This window comes from Callionymus lyra, chromosome 3 (genome assembly GCF_982586985.1).
Source record: "Callionymus lyra chromosome 3, fCalLyr1.hap1.1, whole genome shotgun sequence".
NCBI classification, from domain to species: Eukaryota; Metazoa; Chordata; class Actinopteri; order Syngnathiformes; family Callionymidae; genus Callionymus; species Callionymus lyra.
In genome coordinates this window covers 24283060-24310392 of record NC_141820.1, presented here as the reverse complement: position 1 = coordinate 24310392, position 27333 = coordinate 24283060, and the positions used below count along the sequence as shown (strand labels likewise).

General features: G+C 40.3%; 5 protein-coding genes across 5 annotated transcripts; 1 reads left to right on the top strand and 4 right to left on the bottom strand.

Annotated features, from left to right (window-relative positions):
- Positions 1-216: 216 nt before the first annotated feature.
- tmem65 (transmembrane protein 65) lies at positions 217-6798 on the bottom strand. Its single transcript, XM_087787208.1, has 7 exons — positions 6054-6798; positions 3530-3574; positions 3353-3420; positions 3237-3291; positions 2613-2655; positions 2435-2540; positions 217-1339 (listed from the first exon to the last, which is right to left on the bottom strand). The coding sequence occupies exons 1-7, from the start codon at positions 6256-6258 to the stop codon at positions 1229-1231; spliced, it is 633 nt and encodes a 210-aa protein (XP_087643334.1). The 5' UTR covers positions 6259-6798; the 3' UTR covers positions 217-1228.
- A 1541-nt stretch (positions 6799-8339) lies between these two features.
- Positions 8340-15312, bottom strand: rnf139 (ring finger protein 139). The gene is made up of 6 exons (XM_087787207.1): positions 14978-15312; positions 12666-13321; positions 12449-12596; positions 12266-12372; positions 11935-12186; positions 8340-10097 (listed from the first exon to the last, which is right to left on the bottom strand). Exons 1-6 carry the CDS (start codon positions 15138-15140, stop codon positions 9330-9332), a joined length of 2094 nt encoding a protein of 697 aa, XP_087643333.1. The 5' UTR covers positions 15141-15312; the 3' UTR covers positions 8340-9329.
- Positions 15313-15861: 549 nt separating this feature from the next.
- Positions 15862-18992, bottom strand: tatdn1 (TatD DNase domain containing 1). Its single transcript, XM_087787205.1, has 12 exons — positions 18911-18992; positions 18186-18251; positions 18076-18125; positions 17775-17838; positions 17456-17599; positions 17332-17374; positions 17066-17151; positions 16944-16984; positions 16781-16857; positions 16523-16593; positions 16318-16444; positions 15862-16249 (listed from the first exon to the last, which is right to left on the bottom strand). The coding sequence occupies exons 1-12, from the start codon at positions 18990-18992 to the stop codon at positions 16153-16155; spliced, it is 948 nt and encodes a 315-aa protein (XP_087643331.1). The 3' UTR covers positions 15862-16152.
- Positions 18993-19219: 227 nt separating this feature from the next.
- On the top strand, positions 19220-21001 carry ndufb9 (NADH:ubiquinone oxidoreductase subunit B9). The gene is made up of 4 exons (XM_087785846.1): positions 19220-19338; positions 19982-20174; positions 20259-20372; positions 20769-21001. The coding sequence occupies exons 1-4, from the start codon at positions 19250-19252 to the stop codon at positions 20895-20897; spliced, it is 525 nt and encodes a 174-aa protein (XP_087641972.1). The 5' UTR covers positions 19220-19249; the 3' UTR covers positions 20898-21001.
- Positions 21002-21614: 613 nt separating this feature from the next.
- Positions 21615-26256, bottom strand: LOC148083952 (angiopoietin-2-like). Its single transcript, XM_087785845.1, has 6 exons — positions 25594-26256; positions 23797-24028; positions 23583-23717; positions 23292-23508; positions 21961-22156; positions 21615-21875 (listed from the first exon to the last, which is right to left on the bottom strand). The coding sequence occupies exons 1-6, from the start codon at positions 26254-26256 to the stop codon at positions 21729-21731; spliced, it is 1590 nt and encodes a 529-aa protein (XP_087641971.1). The 3' UTR covers positions 21615-21728.
- Between the last annotated feature and the right edge of the window lie 1077 nt (positions 26257-27333).

The window sequence follows — 27333 nt, the reverse complement described above, 5'->3', positions numbered from 1 at the left end:
ACATAAATAAATCTTATCTGTTGCATAATCAGCAGTAACAACTTATCACAGTCTACCGTATATTGCAATATGGTCGTAGGTTCCATTCCACCTCATGCCAGTTCTGGTTTTGAAGTGATCCTGGGTGTCCTGCGTGTCCCCAACCTCTCGGCCCAAGTTAGCTAGAATATGTTCCAGCCTCAAGTAATCATGAATGACAGTAAATCAACATCAATATTTGTTATTTATACAGTTTATTTAGTCATTGATTGTTTAGTCATCCAAGTACAAACATCATCCATTCCAAAGCAGTTCCAGTTCAACATGCCGGCAGAACAAATTAATAAAACAAAAGTATTTTCGTCACGTGAGATGTTCAACTTTGCAGTAAAAAACAAAAAAATACTGATTCTAGTGTTGTTGTGGAACTATGAAAATCACTCTGGTAAAAATACAATAAGATGCTTGAAAGCGTGTTTGCACTTCAATATAAATGTACAACAAGTTTTGTTTCGACTTCTGCATTAGTGAGTGTGAGCACGACTAGAGGTGAAGAAGCTGCAGAACATTCCTGAAGTGTTACAGTTGAATTGCTAAAATGGAGTGAACCGAGTTAAAGGGATTTTCATCTACACGATTATGATGTCATGCTTACGTCAACACTGGCGGGATCCATGTCCACATTGACAAAGATCAAGGAGTTCAAGATTGATCCAGATCCCAGTCAGCACTTCTCCCACCATTAGTGCAACACAATAAAAGCGCCTTCAGTGGGATTAAGGAGCGAAAACCTCCTGTTTGTCTGCTCCTGAGGTTTGAGACACAGCTGAAGAGCTTTTCACACAAAAATGAAAGTACATTTTACAGTAACAGTGTTTCAGCTTGTGTTTGGATTTAAATACATTGGAGTAATGACGGTAGATTCAGCATCTATACAACTGCTGAAAGTGCATCCTCTATTGGCAGTGACAATATTTTACAATACAACCTCTAGATTGTTGAGGTGTCAACAAAAGACCTTTTTTTTAGTTCAACAGACACGACACTGCCCCCTACTGTTGGTGCATCAGCAAACCCATAATTAAGAAATGCATGCACAAACGATGATTCAACCGCACACATGAAATTTGGTTTAACTTCATTTTAAAAACATCATTAATGTGCACAAGTAATGAAAAATTCTCTGATGATCAGTAAACATTGACGAGGATTAAGAATCAAGCCTGTGTTTGTTGTTGTGTCACGCCGGTTAAGAATCGTCAGCGTGTGGCGCTTTAGCATCTTTCTTGTCTTCGTCACTCAGGAAAAAAAGAGGAAACATTCCCAAGATACATCCAATTGTCACTCCAATGGCTTTTCCCTGCAGCAGGCGAGAGGATGAGGATGTTAAGACACAATCAGCACAGTTTTGTGTGAGAACTATTTAAAGAAAACTGAAGATAAAAGGTAAACTAGGCTCGTTACTGCTACTAAAGGAAAGGTATTGCAATTGCACAAAATAATATTTATGAGTTAAAGAGAAAAATTGTCCATTAATTTAAAACAAAGATTTATCATAATTATAATGTAAATAATAATAACAATTTAACAATAATCCCACCCCCACAACCCATTTTTTTTACTTGAAAAGTGCAAACTGTAATGGTATACTGAAACTGAACCCACTCTGAAAAAGTAAAACTATAAATAACTATATACAAAAAGAAAAAGGAAAATTACAATATCTATGTACAAATACAAAAAAACAACTATTTATATGATTCTCCCTCTCCAGATATAAAAAACTATGTACAACAAATAAACAAAAATAACTATTTACACGTGAGTTTATCATCCTCACGGTTTATTTTCTTCTTTTCTCTCAGTCTCAACTCCTTCCACAACTGTTCACACTTTCAACTGCTCTCGTTTTCGCGATCACTTGTTGAGGTTGGGTGCAGGTGACGTCCCGGATCAAAATGCGGTATCAATTTTTCTTAAATTGTCGTCACTTGGAAACAAGATCGTCTATGAGGAGGAATCGAGAGTGTGCTTTTTTTTTTACAATTAATAGTGCAGCCTTAACCCGACCCGTGCACCTGACCGGTATATATAAATATATATATCTTGTTTACAGTGTATTAATATTGTTATTATAACTGCTTCAGCTTATTTCTCAGAAGACAGTTCAGCCCCACAATGAAAGCAATAATGGTGCATGAAGTTGCTGATCTTTTTAGTTAGATACTCAAGAGGGACAAAAAAAAGGGGTAATATTTCCTATTAAAACTCAATAACAGGTTCTGCTCTACTCCGTACTCAGCAAACGCAAAAAGTGTATGTCAACCTATCTTTCCCTGGTGTATTCTGTATGTGTGAGCCTCAGGGCTTTTGCTTCTGTCGTTTTTTTCAGTTGCCAAATTGTGCAGGTGCATCCCTGGTGATAAGTACCAAAGGTAAGACGAGGAAGACTCACCATGTGACATGAGAACTTTGTCTGCCACATATCCGCCTGTTTGGGACTCAAGTCTGGAACCGCCATTCCTAATCTGGAGGCCAGAGCTTCCACATAACCTGCCAGACTGAGAGCACACACACACACAATGTTTATAATGGGGAACAAAGATGGAATAGAACCTGTCAGCTGGACTCACCCGAGGCCTGCCAGGTCCGAGACAAGGTTCCCCAGAGCAGCAGCTGCAGACAAAGAGAAGCCCAAGCAAGATTAAAATCTTCAAGACTTTAAACCTGGAGAAGATATGATGTGTGTGTATATATATACACAGTATATATATAAGGCTGACACTATAATTAAAGCACATTCTCTCCAGGCACATAAAACATTTTTTTTTAAAGTGACAGAAACGTTGAATAAAGCATATGGAAATCATAAAAAAAATGTCTTTACACTTGAAGAATTCCAAACATTTGAAGAGCTGCGCACCATCTGTTCTGTCATGGATGAATTCCTCACATGTTGGTGAACGTTTATGCGAGTTAGTTTCTCCACAGAAGCAGGAGAGTCTAAAAATGTGGATTTAATCAAGTTTTGATTTCTAGTCAAAGAGAAACTGCTGTCAGTTTCTAAACAAGAATAAACTAAACGTTGTTTTCTGGGAATTGAAAAATGGATTTTATCATTAAATCTGTGGTGACTTCTCTTCATATCATGCATCACAGGAATTCACATTTCTAGCAAAAACTTTCTCCCATAAACATGACTCAAGTCCAGTCTGTGAATCACAAGCAACAAGCGAGCGAACTCCTTCTGGTCTCACCTGCCATGGTGGAGATGCCGAGTGTGACGCCGATGGAAAGTTCAATCTGCGTTCCCTGAGAATCAGAGGCACGTCAACACTTCAGCCCTTACAGAAGTCACAAGTCGATGACTCACCGCCGCGATCATGATGGCGTTGTCCAGGAAACCGAAGCCTACGAAGGGAAGAGCGTTGTGGAACAACACTGCAGAGACAAACCAAGTCAACGAAGGAGAAGAGCTCAAGGCTCCACAACAACGGAATAAATGTCAGTGAATTTATGAGAGTTTCTACATGCATTTGATGTATCTCACCATATCTGATCTGAGCAGCAGATGGCGCTATTGGTTCCACAGTTTCTGAAACAGAACGATGATTCATTCAATCATCAAGTTTAGTCAATACCAGGGGCAAAGTTGAGAATTTTGGCTTTTTGTCATTCGATCCAAAACTTATTCTCAGATGAATCCCCAAACATTTTAACACCACGGCAGGTTATTATTTCCTGCATCAGCATCCAAAAAGAACTTCATCGTTCCAACATTCCTATAATCACTACAACTTGGCCATCTAATGAGTTTCTGAGAATTCCCGGTCTGGGGGTGACCCAGATCTCAAGGCCGTTACCGACCACAACAAAGCTACTGTCCAAAAATAGTTCTGCCTGGATGGAGATATGAACCAGAACCCGTGAAGAACCGGCCAGCACCAGCAGGTGTGAGCACAGGGAGGCGACGGTGAGCCAAACATTGAGCCAAGATTTCGATAAACACAAAAACAGATTCAGCAAATTAGCTGATTAACTGGATTAATATGGAATGAGTGATTTAAGTAAAATAAAGAACAACAAATACGTCTCAAAGGCAAGATTTTTTTAATTCTACGATTGCTATATTTGTATTAAGAAAATACTTATCATTTGTTTTAGACATCTTGTGTCTTTACATTTGGTCAGAGAGCAGAGTAAGAAACAAAACAACCCCTTCAGTCCGGCTAGGAGAGGGAACAGGAAACTGACTGTGGGATGAAATCTGAGCTCTCCTAAATGTGACACCGCGATTATTTTTACTCCATCTTGAATTGTAACCATCCTGAGATTTGAGTTTGACAAGTGACCAGCTGCTCGCGAGTGTGTAGAGGAGAGAAAGTCTGTGTTGCCTGGTTACATCTTCTGGTGTCTCTCAGAACGTTTGTTTTTGGACCAGCATTTCAATATAGAAGGGATCTTTTTTTAAACCACTTTTGTTTACAGCCAATTTATACTCGCTATTATCAAAATATAACATGTTGAATTAATATATTCAGACACAGTGCATCAACATTAGGCTTCACTCAAACTTCGCTCAAAATATATTTCGATTAGAGGAGAAGCTCCGCCCTGTCATTCCCATCATCTGCAGTCTAGACTTTGCAGTCCCAGGAAAAAGATAGCCGACTAATAACATGTCAGAGCTAAGACGGCGCCGCTAACTCTTCCCGCTAATGAGGTAATTTGTCTGCAGTCCCAGTGAGGAAGCCGGGCCTGGTACCAGCATCTGACGGAGCAGATGTGACAGCAGCGGATCCTCGTGTTCATTAAAACTTCCCGTCCTATTTTGATGCCACTTCCAGTAGACAAAAAAAAACAAAAAAAACAACAGACGTCAACAAACTAGTGGAGTGTGGAAAACTATGGTACAGCTGACGGAGCTTCTCATGAACTCAAGCGAAGACCAAGTCAAGAGTTCTGACGCACAGATCCGTTTTTCCTTCACTGGATAATTGCTGCAAAAGTCAATTTAATGGCTGTCAAAATAATGTCAACAACACAAAGCACTGTAGACAACCTTGGGAACAGAAGTTTATCTTTATTACCTACAACCTTTAAATCATCATCTTAAGTGACTCTGCTTTGTCTATTAAGTGTTTGTGTTGTGCAACTACACAAAAAGGTTACACATTTATCCTTTTATGTTCATTTGTTTAATCGACACGATGAAGGCGTCAATGCTTGCGTCAACACTGGCAGGATCCAAGTGAAACATTGACAATGAAGACCTTTTATGTAATCGTTGCATGGTTAAGGAATTTGTCACATTGTATCAAATTTAAACATTTGATTATATAGTTTAAAATTAATAGAGTTCTACCATTAAAAACATGTTAAATTAGACAACATTTGCTCAATTCCCCCCCAGCCCGCGGCCCATACTCCACACCCCTGAGCTAGAGTCTACAGTCGAATTATTACTTAATCAAGTTAAGATCTAATTAAATTGCGGCACAAGTCAAATGCTTCAACAACAACAACAACAACAACAACAAACACAACTCATCTGTCATGTTTCCTTGTCACATACAGTACATCTTAGTAATAAACAATAACACTTATGTGCCTGATATGACAATATAGATCGTAAAGATAGAAATTGTATATAGTGTTATTTGTCTTCAATCGTTTCTATATCCTTATCAATTCAAGCGAATTTACACAAAAAGTAAATAGAGAAAAACAAAAAGCAGTTTAAGCAGTTTGTTGGAAAGTACTTCTCCAGATATTCTATAAAAACAATAACGTGTTATATAGTTATAGAGACGTAAGATGGTCCATATCGCCCACCCCTACATATAATATGGTGAGTTTTGTTGAAAAACCTCTGGAGGTTTCATCACAGAGTCATGAAGCGTCAGTGAAGGTGTGTCACCTCACACACGTGACGTGAAGAGCCACGCGAGCAGGAAGTGACATAAAGACTTCACAGAGGTGTAGTTTGACAACAGTAATGGCGGCAAAAAAAGGAAAAAAAAAGATTACAACAGATGACGGATGAGCGGCTGACCTCTGACCCCGAGACTCACCTTGTGCCGCGGCCATGGACTCGAAGCTCTGCAGCTGCTCCAGCAGACACGTCCTCTCGGCGGAGTGCAGCCGGTAGATGAACTCCTTCGCTCGCTTCGGGGAGTTGAGCGCTTCTCTGGGCTCGTTCCTGCCGTGAGTCCCCATCAGTCGCGCCGGCGGACGGAGTCCGTTCAGCAGAACTCTCCGGGCGCAGAAACCCAGCATGTTTGCCGAGTGAAAAAAAAAAACAACTTCCTCCGAGACTCGAGCGGTTCCTCCGCCCGGTGCTTCCGAACTCACCCCGACGAGATTCCTTCGTACAAGTTTGTGAATTCACCGTCGATCACCGGACCGTTTCCTCTCAGCCCAGTCCACACCGAAGCCACTCATTGTTTCCACTGACTCTCAAGAGTTCGACTCAGGAACTTCTGTAGGGAGAAGTCATGATGGAAAACACTAGCACATGTTCCGGTTTGACCTTCAAAACAATCCACCAGGTTTCCGGTCGAGCGCTCTTTCAAAGTAAAACGACGACGAATGAAAAAGCCATGAGCCATTTGAAGATTTTCTTTAACGCCAAACCCACAATTTGTGTAAATACTATTGCATTTATTTTAAATCATCAATAATTTGTTTCAGCTCATAACTAGTCTTAGACAATACAGGTTCACTGAAAGTCTGGTGATTGCTCCTGATGATAAGGTTCCAGAGTTGAGTCAGTACTTGGGTGACTTAGGTCAGTCTGTCAAACTGAGCCTGAGAAACCTGGGTGTTGTATTTGATAAAGACATGTCTCTTGTTCAACACTACAGAAAACGGACCAGAAACTCAGTTTCCTTCAACTGGGAAACATCTCTAAACTTAGGAAAATGTTGTCACAGCATGATCTGGAGCTTGTAATCCATGCGTTTGTTTCTTCTCGTCTGGACTATTGTAACAGTTTGTTTTCATGTCTTAACAAGAAGGAGCTGTCTCGCCTGCAGTTAAAACACAACTCTGCAGCGAGAATTCTGACCAGCTCTAGTAGAAGAACTCACATTTCTCCGATCCTTAAAACTCTTCACTGGCTTCCAGTTTCTTTCAGGATCAACTTTAAAATTCTGGTTCTTACTTCAGGACCAGAGGAGAGAAATCCTTCCAGGCTGTTGCTCCTTAGCTTTGGATCGATCTTCTTCTCTCTTTGCTCTTGATGGATCTACTGATTCCTTTAGGGAACTTCTTAAGACGTTTTTATTTGTTCAGGCTTTTCCTTGATTTTCTGGAACTCCTGTTGTGTTATCAGTTTTATCTTGACCTTTAAAGTATATACTTTATTGAGTATTGTTTTGATTGTTTAAGCGCTTTGTGACCCTGGTCTGGAAAAGCGCTATACAAATAAAAATGACTTGCTTACAATACAGGTTCATATTATTTAGACAAGAAATTAACATTTTATTTATTTTATTTACAATTTTCGAAGCGTTTACTTTCCTAAAGTCGAAAATTAATGTTATTTTGCGGATCAGGTCTTGTTCCGGGAGGTTTATAAGCAAAATGTAAAAATGGGGCCAACCCATGACACCTTACTCGAACATTAATAGTTTAACCAGTGATCCTCAATTAGGAGTTGGAAAATTGGTCACATGGAAATCTACAAGAGGCTGCACTGTTTTGAAACTAAAACATTGATGTTTAAACCAGATTTTGGTTTTGGGTGCACGTTAAAGCGGTTGCTGGAGCCGATCCCAGCTTCTTCAGATGAGCGGCAGGAGACACCACAAACAGGTCATCATCTGGCTGCTGTGGGAGGAAACCAGAGTACCCTGAGTAACCGATGATTCATAAACCGTGTTAACATACAGACTCCCAACATGACTCACATTGGAAGTGAACACACAACCTTCCATTTCATTATCATTGCAGAATCTTGCATTTGTTCTAAACAAGTCAATAATGTTTACTTATAAACATCTTCATCTTTATATAATCATCTGGAAAACTTTGAGTTTGCATTTGAAACTTTCTAAATAGTTTTAGTTGGTATTCATGTGAGGTAAAAATACTTTATTATGTACAGTAATCATGAGAATCCCAACATTATCTTTAAGAATCAATTCTCGTCGAGGGGTTTTAAACCACTGACTTTCTCAGAAAATACGAGACAAACACAACGGAACACATGGAATATGTAGACTTGGCAAGGCGTTTACCAAACCCTTGTATAATTAAATAAATACGTTCATCCTGTTCAGTTTTAGTCTTCTAGGTTCGACAAGTTAAAAAAAAGAACATGTCAAATGATAGACGTGACACAGTTAGTTGTTTTTTTTAAACAGATCTTTTTTAATTAACAGAGAAAGTTCCACAAATGTTCAATCACACATTTGTGCATATTTGGGCATAAGCTTTCACTCACATGCCTGGGATTGGAACCAAACACTTATCCAAACGCGGACGCACGTGTAGATGAAGAAACGTGTAAAAAGTGGCACCACACAGTCACACAGCAGCGTGTACAACAATGTACACAAATGTGGGGACGGTCACACAAGAGACCATTAATGACCGAGCAGCTCTCCACCAGCAGGTGACGCAGCAGCCTGGAGAGAAGGTTCAGTATTGGACTAACACGGGAGCGTTCATTGTTCAGAGACACACAGGTCAGACTCCTCGACTCAAGAGGACCTTCATTTAAGACGGAGAACATTCTAAGTCGGCAAACACTCACACGCACCAAGCTATATTTGTGCCGGGATTTATATCGTTTGTTGAAGATTATTATACTCTTATCAATGTGGCTTAAATCTGTTTGACCAGATTAACACAATTAGTTTTCGTCATGTCCAATACTGGAGCAGTTGTTTTCAAAATACATTTTTATTCGACAGAAAAAAAAAAGTACACCTATGTAACGTGTTATAGCTAGACTGATTTGAGCTTTACAAGTTTATATATATACTTTTTATCTTCATTTAAATGCATCGTAAAATGTCAAAGTGATCACAGGGTCTCAGCCACTCCTGATATTAGAAAAATATATTTCTTTCTTCTCCATTACCAAAATGAACCTGAAATTATCTGGAAAACATTTGGTTATGTTATTGTTTAGCCTTTGAGACTCTAAATAGTTTAAGTCTTTTTTCATGTGTAAAAATACTTTCAGGAATGATGGACACTCCAGTCCAATTCAATGTGCTACGTTCACATGCACGCACACATGCACTCACATAACACTCAGAGCCCTTGTCATCACCCTGATGTTAATAAGGTCTTTTAAATATCTCTTAACTTAAATAAAATAAAGATTTATTTCTTTGTCAGTCATCAGACGAGTCTGTGTCGTCATGGAGATAGTCTTCTTCTACTAGAGTGCCAACGTTCCGAGTCCCCCACTCCTCCTCGTCGTACTCTATACTGTCGTTGTCCTCCAGCAGCTCATGCTGTGGCCCGCCACCAGGGGGCTCCACTTCGTCCGGCCTGACCACCAGGACCTCGGCGGCCTGCTGTCCCTGATCGTCCGGCTGCGCTGCGGCACCTTCGGCCGCGTCCTCTGGCGCCACATAGCCAGCGTTGTTGTTGGAGAACGCTGCGTGGCCTTGGGAGTCATCTTCAACGTAGACCCTCTGGTGGCACATGGGGCACGAGTCCTGGATGTAGAGCCACTTCCTGAGACACAGGGCGTGAAAGTAGTGGTGACATGGAGTGATCCTGGCCGAGCTGGAGAACTCCTGGTAGCAGATGGCGCACACGTCCTCGATGTGACGCAGCTGCTCGCCGCGCAACTCCGGCAACGAGTTGATCTTCTTGACGGCGGTGCGGCGGTTGATGAAAGTCTTCCAGCCGTTCTTGGCCTGCAGGTATATGTTGAAGTAGGCATGCAGGCACATCATGCACGCCCTGATCTTGCTGCCGGACTCGAACATCATGGTGTAAGCACCGTTCCCGAACATCAGCACGCCAAACAGGAACTCCATGATGTTTCCTGTAGAGCGGACGTAGTAGACGTAGTCGTCCAGCTTCTCCCACAGAACGTTGGAGAACCCGTCCGCCATGAAGAGACCGTAGACTGTGAGCGAGACCAGGACCTGGCAAGACAAAAAGAAGGCTTTGGCTTCGAGAGAACAGTGACTGTGTTTACATGCGTGGAGTATATGGAATAGCTGGATTTACTTTTGCATGGATGAAGCTGGATAAACTCTGCCACTCCGATGCTATAAACTAAGAATGCTTTCAAAAATGGAAGTGTAAATGGTTTATTTTCATCAATTAACAAAATGCAGTGAATGAACAGAAGAGAAATGTCAATCAAATCAATATTTGTTGTGACCACCCTTTGCCTTCAAAACAGCATCAATTCTTCTAGGTACACTTTTTAAAGGAACTCGGCTGGTAGGTTGTTCCGAACATCTTGGAGAACTAACCACAGGTCTTCTGTAGATGTTTCTCAAATCCTTGTCTCTTCATGTAATCCCAGACAGACTACATGATGTTGAGATCAGGACTCAGTGGGGGCCCTACAATCATTTCCAGGACTTCTTTTTCTTTACGCTGAAGATATTTCTTAATGACATTGGCTGGACATCTTCCGATTCGGAAGGGAAAAAAGCTTGATGTGTCTTTAATCTGCTGCAACAAGTTTCCTTGGCCGACCACTGCGTCCACGATCCTCAACATTGCTTTTTCAAAAGAGCTTGAACAGCACATCTTGAAACCCCAGTCTGCTTTGAAATCTTTGTCTTGGTAGCAGAGTTTGTTCTTCACCCTGTTTCAAGCTCCTACGCAGCTGTATATTTTTCACTTAATGACTGTGTTTCAACCTACTTTGAACTTGAAGATCATTAGAACCCGTTTGGTATAATTGGTTGATCATACACATCACGAGAATCCTACAAAACCCCTGACTTTGTGCAAATGTACCCATAAGAATTGATGCTGGTTCGAAGGCAAAGGGCAGTAACGACAAATATTGATTTGACTTACATTTCTCTTTTGTTTGCTCACCTCGCATTTTGTAAATTGATAAAAAAGAAACAATTATTATTTATATTTTTGAAAGCATTCTTAGTTTACAGAATCTTTTAACACCTGCTTAAAAATTTTGCACAGTTCTGTATATTTGAGATTAATTACACTACATTTGTTGTAGTATAAGTAGATATTACACAAACACCATGAAAACAAGAAATGTGAAAAACAAAGCTTTTAGTTATACCCTTGCGACTTTTATTGTATTAAAATTGATATTGAAATTAGATGTTTATTGTTCTAACCAATATCCTGGTATTATTTCTTGGGGAAAATGTCTTGTTTTTACAGTGCAGCCCTTCCAGATCCATTGACACAAAAGGGTTTTAATATAATTAGACACTCTTTTTAATTCTTACAATTCTAAGTCTGATTCCAGGGTAGAATGTGCCTCACCAGCTATGAGCCGCACATCCCTGCAATGCAGTGTTCGCTTACAAACACCGGCAACTCTACAACATACAGAATATTCTTATTAGATTGTCATAGTTTCTTTTTTGGAAAGCTATGAGTGCTGCAGATCATTATGCGTTTCCTACCCTCTTGAACGCATCGGTTCAGCACGTTTTAATCAATCTTTTCCTAATGCAAATGTTGCTGATACAGGTTTTTTAAACTCACAAAAGTGCTTAATGTCAGACGATTAAGATGTTCACCTGAGCTAATGATGTGTGCGATGCTAACATTAGCCTAGCTCATGTGAGTTGATGTGCCATGTAACTTGTTTTTAATTTCAACAATTTAAGTTAATGATATAAAATGTATGTTGTCGTTATAATTATTGTTACCCGTCTAACATCTTGCATACAATGCCGCCCTAAACAAAACTTCTCCCAGAGACAAGATACACTCTCTCCTTACCAAGTCTGATGCTTCTACTGCTCTAGCCCTTCTTACCTTGAGGCACAGCTCCACGCAGAAGGCGGTGACAGCGAACAGCCAGGTGTTGAGAGCGTAGTGACGCCATAAGGAGTAGCTGAGCATCATGGGGAGGAAGAAGAGAGCGCCGGACACCAGCAGAACCGGGAAGTGGCGGCGGAATGAGGAGACGTGGGATGCGCTCAGGGACATGAGGACAGGGTCGGTCATCCCGTGGATAAAGTGCAGGATAGCAGTCAGCAGTAGGCACATGTTCCTGCTGAGGCGGACCTGGAAGCACACACCGGGTATGAGCCAGAATCAGAACATTTTACTTGTCTTCTAGGCAACACGACACCGTTCGACGTACCAGCCGCTCCTCTGGCTCCAGGCTGCTGAGTCCTGTTTGCAGTGCCAAGATGAAGAATAAAACCGGAGCCACGAACCCCAAACGCTTATCCTCCTCCTCCGTCGACCCTGCAGGAGAATGACAACAGTGTTTAGCAACGGGGTCTTGACTTCCGTTGGCTCAGAACAAATGGCGGAAAGGTACCGATGAAGGCTAAAATGCTGAGGCCCAGGTAGTGAGCCACGGAGGAGATCACGGCGCTCATCCCCAACACAGTCAGGGTGGAGTCACAGCCAGATATGATGAGGTTGCTGGTCAGATCCGAAAAAACATCCCAGTTGAGGAGATGATCCTGTATTCATTCAACAGAGATGGTCAAGTTCAGTCATGAAGAACTGAAGGTAAAACACAAAAATTGTACCTGCGAGTCTGAACTCCCATCAGGCACTCCCCCAGTAGCTTGGCTGCTCTCTCTCCGGACCGCCCGCACCACGTAGACGAGGATGAGGGCTTGAACCGTGACCCGTGTTAGCCAGAACACACGCATGACGTCAGGGAAGCGTATTCTTTTCCAAGTGTCCTCCAGGAGAAGCTGGAGTCCGTATATGCGGTACATGTGGCGGACCAGCAGGTACACATACCGACAGGAGTAGTAGAACCACCTGAGCCTGAGGACGAGGCAAACGCCCGTGTTGAGCATCAGCGCCAGTCCAGAGAATATGGCCACCAGCTGCCGGACATCATGCGGCAGCTCGATCATCAGCCCCCAAAGGGGGACCATGATGTTTAGAACCACCAACGCCGCGAACACCGACTGCAGGTTGAGCAGGAAGACGTAGCCCACGCCAAACATCAGCTGGACCACCGCCATGCCCAGCCAGAGCGTGGGTCCACTCCGGGGCAAAAGACGGAACCCAATAGCCGCCTTGTAGTAGGCGCCGTAGAAGTCCACGTGGGAGGCGGCGTAATAGTTGACGAGCACGGCTGCCATGCCGAGGATGACGGCCAGGAACAACATGTAGAACTTGAACAAGGCTTTCTGTGACAGCAGCAGTACCACGGTGGAAATGAGGACACCTGGTGGAACAGAACACATACAGAATTTACCAGCAAAAAAAACCCCAGCTCAGGCTAATGAATGACAACCATAGGTTAGAAAGTGATCCTTGACCGGCTCAGCATGCATGAAAACATACTTTCACTTTGAGAAGTAATTCTAATGCACACATTATAATGTTGATTTTGATCATAAGTGTGTTTGTGCTCACTTCAAATACCACAATAGTGTAGATCACAAAAGTTACTTAACAGCCCAGTTTTTGGTTTATGTTTAACAGAAGTAATTATTGATACACATTTCTCTTTAAACTCCAAAATGTTTGTATACCAAGGACAGACATTTATCTTCTTTAAGATAGACGCAAGATAAAATGTCAAAGATTAGGATTCCACATACTGAGACTGAGGGTTCTAACTTCAAAGATTTAAGTTAAGAAAATTCCCAGAGGAAGGTTCACCTTGACCTAGTTACCAGTGACAGATAACCACCATCTTTTACATGATTGCATACAAAAAGACAATTGTTTTTTGTTTTTTAAACGCAAGACTTTTTTATAATGTGTATATATATATATATATATATATATATACATGTATATATATATATAGTTATGATTAGTTTGGGGTGCAAGTAAGATGACTATACATTTCTTTATCTCCTTGATGTTACATTTCAACAACTGAAGGACATTTGAAACATTTCCAAGAATAAGCTGGTCAGAGGGCAATACAAAACAAACAAGGAATTGTGTAAGTGGCTTATAGACCGTGTAGCACAACCCTCTCCCCTGTTAAATAAAAACAAATATTATAAATAAATAGGTTTTATATAAAGACTATTCTTCAACAGAATGATGCATCTATGGTTTGAAACATTTGAAGAAAACAACTAAACTTCTATTTGAGTACTTAGTGATGGAATTAAAGTTTATTTATGTATTTATAAATGTCTCCAAAATGCTAGAGAAGCAAGTTATACTAGTTATACTCATTCAACATTCATGTTTCCAGGCATTCAAAATTATAATTCAGCAATAAGAGAGAGTGAGGAAGTGGATTCAATTTCTTAAATTATCGGATTATTAAAGTAAGATGGCAAGTTTTACCAATACAATAGATGAATGTATTACAATTGATAATAAAAATACCGGGAAAATAAGTTGCTAATAGATATTCATAAATGCCTTTAAGAAAGTGTAAAAAGTTAAATATGGTGTTTGGTTCCGTTTTCTATTGCTTATCTTATTTCATAATTTTATTCTGTACTGACGCCACAAAAAAAATCCCATGTTGTCTTTACAACACTGGCAATAAAAAGTTTCTGATTTCTTAAACTTTTCGACTGTACAAGTGACTGTGATAAAAAATGCTTTAATAAATTCTAAATAATAAGTACAAACAAAGAGAGATAGTACTAAACAACTATCTATGAAATCCCAATGAAAGGTTGACCATTTAAAAAATGATGACATGAACAGAAAAAAAACATAAACTAAAACCTGTTGTACGAATACTCTGAATAGGAAATAAAACAAAGTAGAAAGTAGGAATATTTTAAACGCGTTCCAAGAAGTGTCAGTTCGTCGTCAGCGTCAGTTGACAACTTATCAAACAGCTTCTCTGTTGATTAGCCACCGTTAGCATGTTAGCACAGGGTGCTGAGCCCACACTCACCCATGACTCGGACCAGAACCTTGCCCGTGGTTCCGGCCCATCCCGATCCCGGGTCATAGTAGGAGTTAAAAATCACGTCGATGATGAAAATACAGGGGACCCTGAGAGCCACGTCCAGGACTGCCACGGCCTGCTGGCCTATCCGGGTTTGAGAGGAGGCCATGCAGCTTCAGCTCGCAACGGTGCGCCTCGAAGATCGACCCATGAAGTCCCGCTCCAAACACCTCCACGACGAGCCTCCTCTGCGCCTGCTGGCCGCTGTTTTTATTTGGTTGCTATGAATCTTCCGCCGTCCACCATCTTGGCCCAGCTGAACCTCCTGTTGACTCTCCTGCTGCTCTGGACCGGCTCATGACGTAGCGAGGGTTGTGGTCGTGACGTCACGAACACTTTCGGGTCAACGGTTAAAGGTAGTTTTTACGATTTTTATTAAGCTTTATTTTTTTTGTTAATTTATGAACCGTAAACAATACACAACACGTTTCAAATTGTATGTAAAATTGAATTGTTCAACGCTTGAATATAAAAAGCCCAAATAAATGTTTTTTTTTCATTCTAAGAGCTGCTTGTAACACTTTTTGCACATAATATGGAATTTACATTGACAAGTCAGTTTTTGTGAATTAATAAAAATGTAAAACTAAAAAGTCCATAAATCCAACTCCCTTGAACGTCTCATTTCCGGGTGTCTTCTATTTCACCATCGCCCTTCTCGTTTAGAAAAGAAAATGTATTTGGAACTCGACTTGTTAGGATAAAATGATCATATTGCCTTTGTACACGAAACATGTTTAAATACGTGTAGACTTTTTTAAATATTATGATCTCAAAACTACTTTCATGGTGAAAAACAAAAAGAAAGCCCACCTGGTGGAAGAAAGTGGTAATAAAAACACTATATCGTTTATTTTTCTGTTTACAAGTACAGAATCTGTAAATCATTCTGTGTTATATGTATAATGTCAGGACTGTTGAATGAGATGTGAGTTGAAGCCTGAAATTTTCCAAGGAATTGAGTGAGACTGAGGATGGAAAATGCCCAACATCATCACATTAAAACCAGAAAAAGAGGAATTAATGATGCCTTAAATGATGAACCCAACGGCTGAGGAGTCCATAAGATTCATCGCTTTAGGAGCCGGTCACGAGATAGAGGAGGAACACAGATGACTTCATCAGCTGAAGAAAAGCCTGCAGGTGTTGTTGTAGATGACTTCGGCGAGCTCTGCAGGCTCCTCCCCTCGTGCGGCCGCCATCACCTCCAGAACTTGGCTGCGAGGCACAAACCATCTCGCTAACAAACCAGCCCATAGAAGACATCATTTAATCTACACACTCACACAATGTGACACGGCTCGTTGCGGTCTTTCAGGCAGTGACCCGACTCCCACTTCTTTTTGGTGGGAAACGTGGTTTTCACGCATTTGCTTCCAGCGTGAGCGTTTTTCACTCCGCACCACGGCGCATCTGGAAGAAGCAAGATGGAATTAAATCCCAGTATTTTTCTTTTTTTCTCTCTTCTAAAACCTTCTGTCATTTATTCACCTGTCTCTATCATTAGTCGCTCCGCTGGAACAGATTTCATGGCCTCAATGTTGGATTGAGTTTTTAGAGAGCTGAGAAGCAAAGCATTTTCTTAGTCAAACCTCAATAATTGAAGGTAAAAAATATCATTGCTACAAGACAGACTCCAGGCAGAAGAGCTTCAAGTTATAAATGATTTAGCAGTACATTGTTTTGTTCTAATACGTTCCTAATGGAGTCTTCTCTTTGGGTTTAAAAAAAGTATAAACAATTGCTAACCAGCCGTTGATTCCAATGTACAAGTCTAAATCGATGAGAGATGCTGCCTCCTCTGGACTGCCATCGAACGAGTGGACCTAAAGAACAGAACAAGATGATTTACACAATCATCCAGAGATCTTTAATTATCAGCTACGGAATGACGATGTGAAAAATAACTCACCACCCCACCAACACAACGTTCACGATTCCTCTTCATTATGTCTATCAGGGAACACAGAGAGGCTTCAAAATGATGTTATCTTTGAGTTTGTCGTGTTGTGTCTGAGGCCATGAAGGACTAACCTATGAAGTCCTGGTGAGAGTTCCTGCAGTGCAGGAACAAGGGCAGCTTAGACTCCTCAGCCAGGTCAAACTGCTTCTCGAAAAATCTGCACCGGAACCAACAAGACGATCATCAAGTCACATCACTGGACTATCTGTCAAAGATTAACAGTTTAACAAAAAACAATCATTTGGTACAGAACTAATTTACATTCTTCCAGGAAATGTTTTTCCAGGTTGGTCACAAATAAGGAAAATTGACATATAGATGAATGAAAATTGCTCACTTAAGTTGAGTTTCTTTTGGGCAAAACTCCAGTCGATCATAATCTACGAGAAACGCAAAAGTAGCGATGTTTAAATCAACTTTCATAATAAAGAGAACGTCAGCAATGGTCTGGCATCAATTACCTAATCCACACTCTCCGATGGCAACAACCTTCCCTCTGTTCGCTGAGACCAGCTCTCCAAGGTCCTTCATGTACTGAGATGGTCCGATTTGTTCAAACTCAGAGCATCGGGTGGGGTGGCAGCCGACCGTGCAGTAGAACTCATCTGTTGGTGAGATCATAGAAATGTGTCAAATTTGGGAATTTATGTCACACATTAAGTGTCTTCTTATAGAAAAGTATATGGATTCTATTTGTATATAGTTTTCTTAATGTTATAGTCAAGGTCTTATAATTGGGTTCCAGTTGACGTTGAAGTTTTTTTTAAATGCTGATCTTACCTCTGGTGTCAGCAAGTCTGATCGCTTCTTTACTGTCCTCTAGACTCCCACCTGTAATCATGAACTGACGAATACATTTGATTTATTTCGTTTACTCACAAAACACAATTAAAATTAAAATACGGACGTATATGATAAGAACAGATCATGTTTAATAATGATAGTTGATGTGGAAGTTCAATAGTTAAATTGAAATCAATACGGTCATACAAATTTGGGTTTTCATTGAATCCCACAAAGGACTTTTGTTAAACAGAGAAAGTTCATGAGATGTATTATCAAGGGTATGTTCTTGTCTCACCTTCTCCACACCCACAGTGACAGCTCTGTCGATGACCTGGTCGAAATCATCTGCATTTAAAAACAGACAGTCAGACACAGGAATCCCAGGTCAAAGAAGCTGTTGCTCACCGTCATGCTTCCGTTTCCCTCTGTACAGTCCTCTGAACATGGGATCAGTCAGGTTGACGCCGATATCTAAGAAGGAGGTTTGGAGATCTGTTTCAAATCTTACATGTTTATTGTAAAGGTAGTTTTCTTAAAATGTACTAAATGCAGCTATTATCTATTAAAATTACAAAGTATAGTGTTATATTGATGCTCAAATATTAAAACTTTTTGTTAGTTTACGTAGATCAAGATTTTTCTGTAAAACCAAAACATTGCATTAATTTTACAAATTCAATCACTCATTTTCAGCTGTTTTCTTTTACCCATTAAATAATTTGTTTTATTTTTTGACAAGGCATATCTCGTATATATTATATTATATAGAGTTTTTTCCTTAACTTAACTTTTGTAATGGATTAAAATCTTTCTGCAGTTAATTCATTCATCAAGTTTACAAAATCGAGATGCAAAAGATTAGTAGGTTGTAATTGGCTATAAAGTTGGTGTGAACAAGTTCAATTGTGCAGTGTAGTTGCGACTACAATTGTAGTACTGTATTGTGTGTGTTTTGCCAATATTTTGTTTGGATGATTGAAAATCATGGATGTAACTTCAACCGTTCAACGCACATTTATATATATAGCAGCATATGCATCTCTATAGCCATGATAAATACAAACGCGTGTTAGCTGTACTGATCACGCCGAAAAGTAGTGATTTGTCAAGTTAAACACATGAATACATACCGATATATTTGTGGTGTTTGGCCATGTTGTAGATAGAGAGACTTCTGACTACGAGAAGACATGCAGCTCTCACCAAAACCATGACGTCAATACCGTAATTACTCTAAACGTCGCGAATTTCAACGTCATTTGTCGGGAAAAGCGGCGTAATTGCAAACTATTCAATTGTAGAGCAAAATTATATTCATAATAAGAACATAAATGTGGCTGTAATACGACATTTCACGTTTGTAATCAAATGGCATAAAAACAAATTGCGCTTAGTGAGTACAGTTACGGTCGTGCTGTCAAACTCCACTAGGTCCCAGAATTCACCGCGCGGCGGTCGGAGAGGTGAAAATGGCGTCGGCGTTTTTGACTCACCAGCAGAAAGTTCTGCGACTTTACAAGAAATCCCTGAGACACTTGGAGTCCTATTGCGTCTTTAGGTCAGAGGAATCTTTGTTTTCTTCTAAACACGAGATGACTTTCGAGTTTGATGTCTGTTTTCATGTCTGTATTCGCTGCTGCTAAGCTAAAGCTAATACTGGGTCACCTGCAATCTGAAGTCAAACCTTTTTTAGTTTTACAGCTAAAACATGAACTCGCCAATATTCAATTAAAGCACTAATATTGTATATTTGAAAAGCCTTAATAAATCTCATTCATGTCTTCAGGTATCAGCTGTCATTCACTTAGACCATCAATGTTATTGTTGTTTATAAGAGACACCATTGTCTTTACATGTTTACAAATTTATAGTTCTTATACCATAATGTTCACTTATTATTTTATTCTAATATATTCATGGTTATTTTTCAAATGTTTTATTTATGTAAACATTTTTATCTATGTGTGTAATTTTAATTTTATTTTCTTACACAAATTGACAAATCTTTTGTTGTAAGGGCGGCATATTATCCATATTAATAGTATTGTGTTTTTGAAGCATGATTCTAACTGTTTTCATCTCTGATATCGTCACCTTTGTTTTTGAATATCCATATTTCTTCGTTAAAAAAAACCTGTAAATTATATTTGACTTTTGCTTAAAACGGGTGTTCATGTGGCTTATTCTTCGCTTCTCTACAGAGACAAATACCGGTTCCATGCTGTTTTGATGCGGGCCCGGTTCGAGGAGAACAGACATGAGAAGGACCTGGTGAAGTCTACATTGATGCTGAAGGCTGGAGAGGAAGAGTTCTGGAAGAATCAGCATCCTCAGCCCTACATCTTCCCTGACTCTCCTGGAGGGACGTCCTATGAGAGATATGTGTGTTACCAGGTACACGACCTTGATCCCTTTTACTTTTCACTCCTCACTCGGGTTGGTATTGCTGCTGCTGACCCTTGTGTTTTGACCCCAAAGGTTCCAGACTGGGCCCTGGAATACTGGCACCCATCTGAGAAAGCCATGTACCCAGACTACTTTACTAAAAGAGAGCAGTGGAAGAATCTAAGGAAGCAGAGCTGGGAGAAGGAGGTGAGTTTCTGCATGCCATGTAAACAAAGCGCTGAGGGGTTTAGCATTTAACATTTTAGGAATCAAGGTAATACAAATGTTAGTATTAGTCTGTTATTATACTCAATAATTAAAATTAGCATTAATTTAAAATGGACAGTAACAGCCTTAAATCTTTTGTAGCACTTTCTTAATTGTATTATCTGGAGGTAAAACGAATAATTAAATGCAAAAGTAATGAAGACAAGCTGAAGGATTAATACCATGCTCTATTAGTACTTTGTTAAGTTTGGTGCTGTTGTTGTATATACCTTTTATTAAAGGTCATTCGTGATTTAAACGTGTAAAAATATTGAATAAGCGTTAGTATTTGGATCTAAATCATTGTGTCAGGTAACTGATTCAATCTGTTTCCAGGTTGCTCAGCTGGAGGCCGAGACTGCACCTGAAGGACCCAGTACCGAAGCTCTTCCTCCTGCCAGAAAGGAGGGTGATCTGCCCCCTCTGTGGTGGAACATTGTGACCCGCCCAAGAGCGCGACCCTAAATCCTTCTTCTATTATCAGCACCTGAGACTGAACCAGCCCAATATAGAACTCTGTTTGTCTCAAGGTGTTCACCCTTGTACACAATAAATAAATGTGACTATTACGGTTTTTGTCTTTCTTTTCCAACTGTAGTCGTTCTCATGGTGTTTGTTTAGGTTTTTCTCAGTCCACGTTGGAAAGGTTTAGAACAGTCCAGTTGCCTTCAGAAAATATTTTATTCTAATGTTCTTTTACTATTCCATCAAAGTTGTATTAATTTCCCAAATGATTCAAGACTGCATAATTAGGTTTGACAACTTAAACTGACTTTGGTGAGACTGTTGCATTGATACATGTTTGAAGAATGCTGCTGTACTTCATCCAACAGTGATGGATGCATGGGAAGAGCTTAATCTTTTAAATGAGGTGGAAAAACTTTGCATTTAAAGTTTCTCCTTGGTGTGTGTGAAAATGTATTATTGTGAAAGAAAGTTCTCAAGACTGGCCATCATGAAAGTTTGTATCTGACTCACTTGGTGTAATTATACACTAAAAATAAATCCAGTAACATTTCCGAGTATGCAACACACCTGTACATCACTGCCTTTATTGATCAATTTAAGAAAACAATCTATCAAAGCAGAAATGATCTAACGAAAGGGATGTTGAAAAACTCATGTATTACCAGTACTGGCATATAGATTAAAAAAAATAAAGCACATTGAAGTAAGCAGAGGTAAAACAAACAGAAAAATTAACAAATGCAATTAACTTTTTAATTTCTTTCTTGGATCGGTGGCGACCTCTTGAGGCCAAACGTGTCACTGCTTGATTACCAAGCGCTTTGGCAATCATGGTGATGGTCGGGTCCTGAATTTGTGTGGTCTTATCATCATGGCAACGGTTCTTAAGGAATAAAAGTCAGAATCTTTCCAGGAAAACCAAACAATCCCGTCAGGTCCCAAGGCGTTCTGGGCCTTCAGGGTGTAGTGCCCCCCCTGGTGAGTGTGAGAAGTTAAACATGTATTTAGAAACACTGTTAAATCTTGAAAATATTCTTTATATATATTGTTCAAGACCCACCTTGTGGTAGACTCCGTTGAGGTTTGCATAGAAGCACTGGTGGAACCACCAACCTGCGTGACTGATCTCAGCACAGAGGTCTCCAGTGTCTGGAGTACTGAAGCTCCTCTGGTCATGGTACCAGCTGAAAGAATCCTCCACAGTCCCGCTGAATCCTGACACATGCAGACGGAACCGGTTCTCCTCATCTTCGATGCTGCAGACATAAATCATCTCAACTGTCGAAAAATGTTTTTTACCAAAAATAAAACAATTTTTAAAGTTATTCAGAGTACACTTGCTTAAATTTCTGTACATATTTCAGTAACTTCTTGTTCTAGTATTTCACAGTGAGTGTTACTTTATATTGCTATGCATTATGGGTAAAAAGACTATAACAGTAAGTTAGTATCACATTATTTCATTATAGGAAGGTTGTGTTTTCACTTGGATTTGACTATTTACGATTCATGCTACATTTAAACACAGTGTATTTATTAGGCAGTTAAGTACAGAACTTAATGTGATGGATGCAGATGAGTCAAGTGCAAGCGAGTTAGAACCTGAATCATTCAAATCTGCAAAATAATTCGACCGTATGCATGTCCTTGTCAGTATGAATACAGTGTAATACGTGACTTTGTTGCTGGCAGAGGCGAAACATTTGCAAAACAAGTATTTAGCTAAGAGTAACTTGGCTTTCCTTGTGTGTTTGACCATATGTAGTATTGTTTTATGGAATGTTATGTACTCCACGGCTTTCCTTATTTAAGGAATACTAGCGGTTAACCCAAAGTAATGAATGTTCTGTAAAGTTAAATTTTCAAAACTAGTTGCCAAATAAAGTAAAAGTAATGACATTTAAAGAACATTTAAAGAAACTAAATTGCAAATTGTAAAGCATCCATACATTACTGCAATGAATATAGCAAAAACTGGGATAAGGTATACAGTAAGTACATTTAATTTATTTTTCTTTTAATGAAAAGACCCTATGTCAAGGTGACCCGAAGACCTGAAAACAATAATCTGATAATTACCTGATAATTGTTTTATCCTATGTGTTGCTTTCGGGTCAAGGTCAACGACCTTCCTAGCTTCCAGAAATACATATGCAGTGGTGGACTATGTTTATATTGATCCAAAAGGGATAAAAAAAAAATCCGCAAATTCCATTTGTTTTCAAGCCTTTGGGTCACCTTGACCCTGAAGTGTGTTAACAGCACCAACTGGAAACTTGAACAAAAAAATAATAATATAAAAAATGTAAAATGTTAATCAATCCGTCTTTTTAGTTATTCACGTAAGTGATACAACATGCAAACACGATTTCCACAAAGTCACTTACTTACCTGAATTTCCTGTAGAGGGCGTGTTTGTTTGCGTTGCTCCAGTCCTGCATGTCAATCCGAAGGCTGTACTGACCCCTGCTGGTCAGCTGGTGGAGCTGTTGGTTTCCAAGCCAGTGTTCTCCACGTGGCTCTCCAAAGCCGTCCCTGTACTCCGACCATCCGCGGTTAAAGCTGACGGAGCCGTTGAGTCGCCGCTGGACGACCGTCCAACCACCACCTGAGTCATCCGACACATCGAGGCTGTCATAAACGTATACAGTACACCTGGTGTCAACCCCGAGTGGGACTCACCTTCAGTCTCCATGTCGCAGTAGACAGACGAGGTGACGCCAGGTGACAGGACTATGGTGTAAACACCTGAGCGATGAACCCCGTTGTGAAAGAGAGCCGCACAGTCAGATGGGCAGAGAGACATGTACTGTCCACCTGCAGGGGGGGCAGAGACAGATCAGATACAACAGGAACATTTTGACCCCACAAGATTTTCAGGCATCTTCTCAGTGACCTGCACTCAGCGAGTCCCTCTGGTCCAGAGGTGTCGTCTTATCGATCACATTGGTCTTCGAGCAACCTCGGCTCAGGCGCTGCACGGTGCTGCTGAGGTTTTGGAGCTGCGCCTGGAGCTCCTGCAGCAGCATGGAGTGCACATGCAGCAAGGTTCTGGTCTCGCTGTGACGTTGCTCGAGATAGCGGAGGCGCTGGTGGAGGGTTGAGTCGGAACCATTGCTCCTCTCACTCTAACATAAGAAACAGAAAATCACAATTTCATCAAGGGGTGTCAATGTTTACATTTTTTTCTCCACACGTAGTCAAAGGTTGAGGGTTCGGTCTCCATTCACGACCCCTAATTCCTTTATAGCAAACCCCTTCCAGTAGTTATTAGACACAATTTCTTTATTTTTGAAGACTCTCTTCAAAAAGGTACTTAACTTCATTTACTATATTTGTCGGACTTCATTTTAATTAATGTATCATTTACTGACTGACCTGATCTGTCAATTTTGTTCCACACAGTGGAGTCGTACTACTTTCTTTTTTCTTTTTTTTGGGCTTTGAACTTTTATATATATATTTTTTAATATAATAGATATTTAACGGTTTACAGTTGAGAAAAATGTATTTAAAATCAATTTTATAATAATATCTTTTTTTTTTATTATCTCGTTTTTTTGATAAACATGAACATTTTCACACCATTTGTTAATTTTTGTGTCACAATTAAACTATTGACCAATAGATGGCAGCAGTCATTAGTTTGCTGAAGCTAAAGGAACAGACACTGTACAATTAAAACTTGCTTACTTGCTTACTACAACTTAAAGGTGATGTTTGGTTTTATTTTGGTTTCAAAACAAATGCAGTTACGACTTCATCAAGAGTCCTGTGGTCTCTAAAGCCCATAACGCCAGAGTCAAGTACTCGGACTATACTACAAATATATCCTTCATCTTACAGTATCAAAATATATCGTATTGTTGTCCCATACATAATACATACAATACATATTGTATCGCCAGATTCTTGCCAATTCACGGACAAAGATTTGGGGAGAAATTGAAAAAAAATATTATGACTGGTTCATGAACATTAGCATGAGCTGGTCCCATAGAGAGTTTGACATTTTTCAAATTTTCACCATTCTACTGGCTCATGTTTTGAGTAAACGGGACTGAAACAAGCCTCCTGAAGTTTCAGGAATCACATGCTAATTTTACTTCCCAGAAAATCAGGTCTTTTTTGAAAACTTTCTGACAATAATGATTAAAAGAACACAAATAATTGTGTGAGTTATTTTTTTTGTTATGCGTGGCTCGGTCACACATGCCTCACAGACCCGGACCACTGAGCTAAAGTTTCCAGCAGATTACATTTAATTTCTGATGGATTTTTTGACTTTTGAGGCAGATGTTTTATTTTCTGTCGCACACAGACACACTCCTGCAGGCTCATGTCTTAACAGGTCATGGATCTGGTCTCTGTGTCAGCTGAAGGATACAGCTTATCTTCTTGTCCTCGGGTTAATGAGGTATTAGTGGAGTCAGTTTACTAGTTGATGAGGAGGGAGAAAAGACAAGGTTACAGTTGTATAGAAGCTGCTTGTAACATGTCTAGATAAGAATTATTCGCCTAAAGAATCTGTATCAGCTGATGCTACAACGATGCTCCTTCAGGGTCAGGACTACTTACTCTACCAAGGTCTTTACTAGGCAAAACTTCAGGAATCTGACTACCTGTTCTCCAGGTTCCCATGATCCTACTCCATTTGGGTCTAGGCTCACAATTTCTACCATATTCTAGCAACCATCAAGATCTGGACCGACAGTGTCTCCCCTACCTGTTTCTCAATGGCGGTGACTCTGTATCCGTGGTTTCGTAGCTCCTCCTGTTGCTCCGATAAACTCTCCTTCAGCTCATTCAGCTGCTCCTTCCGGTTCCGATTTTCGTGAACCCAGTTCGAAATATCATCAGTGCAGCGAAACATGTCCGGGCAGTGTTTCTGGGACTTCCCCACAGGGGGCAGTGTTGCAGTTAGCTTGCATTGGCCATTGGGCAACAACTGGCTGCTGTGCTCTCCACATGTGGCCGGTGGGCTTCCAGGAGTCGGATTGTGGATTTTATTAAGACTATTTTCGGAACTTCTCCTGCGGCCGACCATTTGGGCATCAGGGTCAAACTCAGAGTGGGACTCCTGAAGGTATTTTGGACGATGCCAGTCAGCATCCTCGTAGTTATCCTTGTTCAGATCTGGAGGGTCTGTTTCCCGATACTCCTCATCCAAAGCCATATTTTCAACCTGAGTGTCCAACCTGATGTTTGAGTCCGAATCCTTTAAGTTGTCTTCTCTGAGCCTATATAATTGTGAATTGTTGCTTTGTCTTACATCTCGCTGTTGGTCCCTCAATGCACCACGACTCAAACACAAACTGGTCCGAAGGACAAGCGACAGTAAGAATGGCATCTTCATCATGACAGTGTGAGGATGCAGGTCACATGGTCGCGAACGAAACCTCCTAATGTCAAACCATGTCTGGCTGACATATGGAAGTCAAGCGGGTCTGATGCAAGGCTGACAAAGTCACCTCAGCCTTGGTTGTAGTGGCCATCGTTTTGGATTTGGACTGACATGACATCACATCCTGTGGTCATGAGCTCTGAGTGACTCAGAGAGCAGGAGCAAGAAACCTGTTCAACAGAAGTTTGAGATGCTGTCACACACCTGGTCCAAAAGAAAAATCCAACAAATTTGTTGTGAAAAATAAAATACTTAAAAGTCAACTAATGTGTTGATTTAAACGTTATTTAAATAGATGTTGGACATGGAAAATGTGCTTAAGCCCCGCCCACTGAAAACACTGTTTTTCTGTTGAGGAAATCTTGTTTATAACATTTGAAACATGTGAGACATGTGAGTCAGAGTTTGAAAACAACAACACTAGATATTTCTGTAGGAACTTGACCACAACTTTCAAGCTAATGAAAGCTAATTATAATCCAACCTTACAATACACAAGTGTTGAATTATAAAGTTCCATGTGACTGACTCTACTCACCTGTAAAACTGTTATCAACTTATAAACATGTTTAGTGCATTCTTAACGTGTGCGCGTCACATTTAGAAAGCTCACCATCGCCACCTCTTGGCAGTCTCTCGTTTAATATACAATTAATCCCCCTTGTTATAGTAGGACTTCAACTTTCAACTAGTCAACATAAATTAGTTTTCTGTCCCTCAAAGCCCTCAGCACCTCCGAAATAACACTAAGTTGTTTAGCACACATTTGAACAGAAGTCTCTCTCGACACACACCACGTACACATTTACACACACACACACACACACACACATACATACACACACACACACATACGTGTGCGCACGGCTGTCTCCTACCTGCCGCCCTCGTGTCCTGTGTTTCTACATGTGTGGGGAAATGTCGTCAGGAGACGGTGGATTGTGTGTTTGTGTTTCCTCAGCAGCTGGTGTGACATCTTATCCTTATAATCCTCTGACTGGATTGGACGCCAGCGTTCTGGAAAGTAAT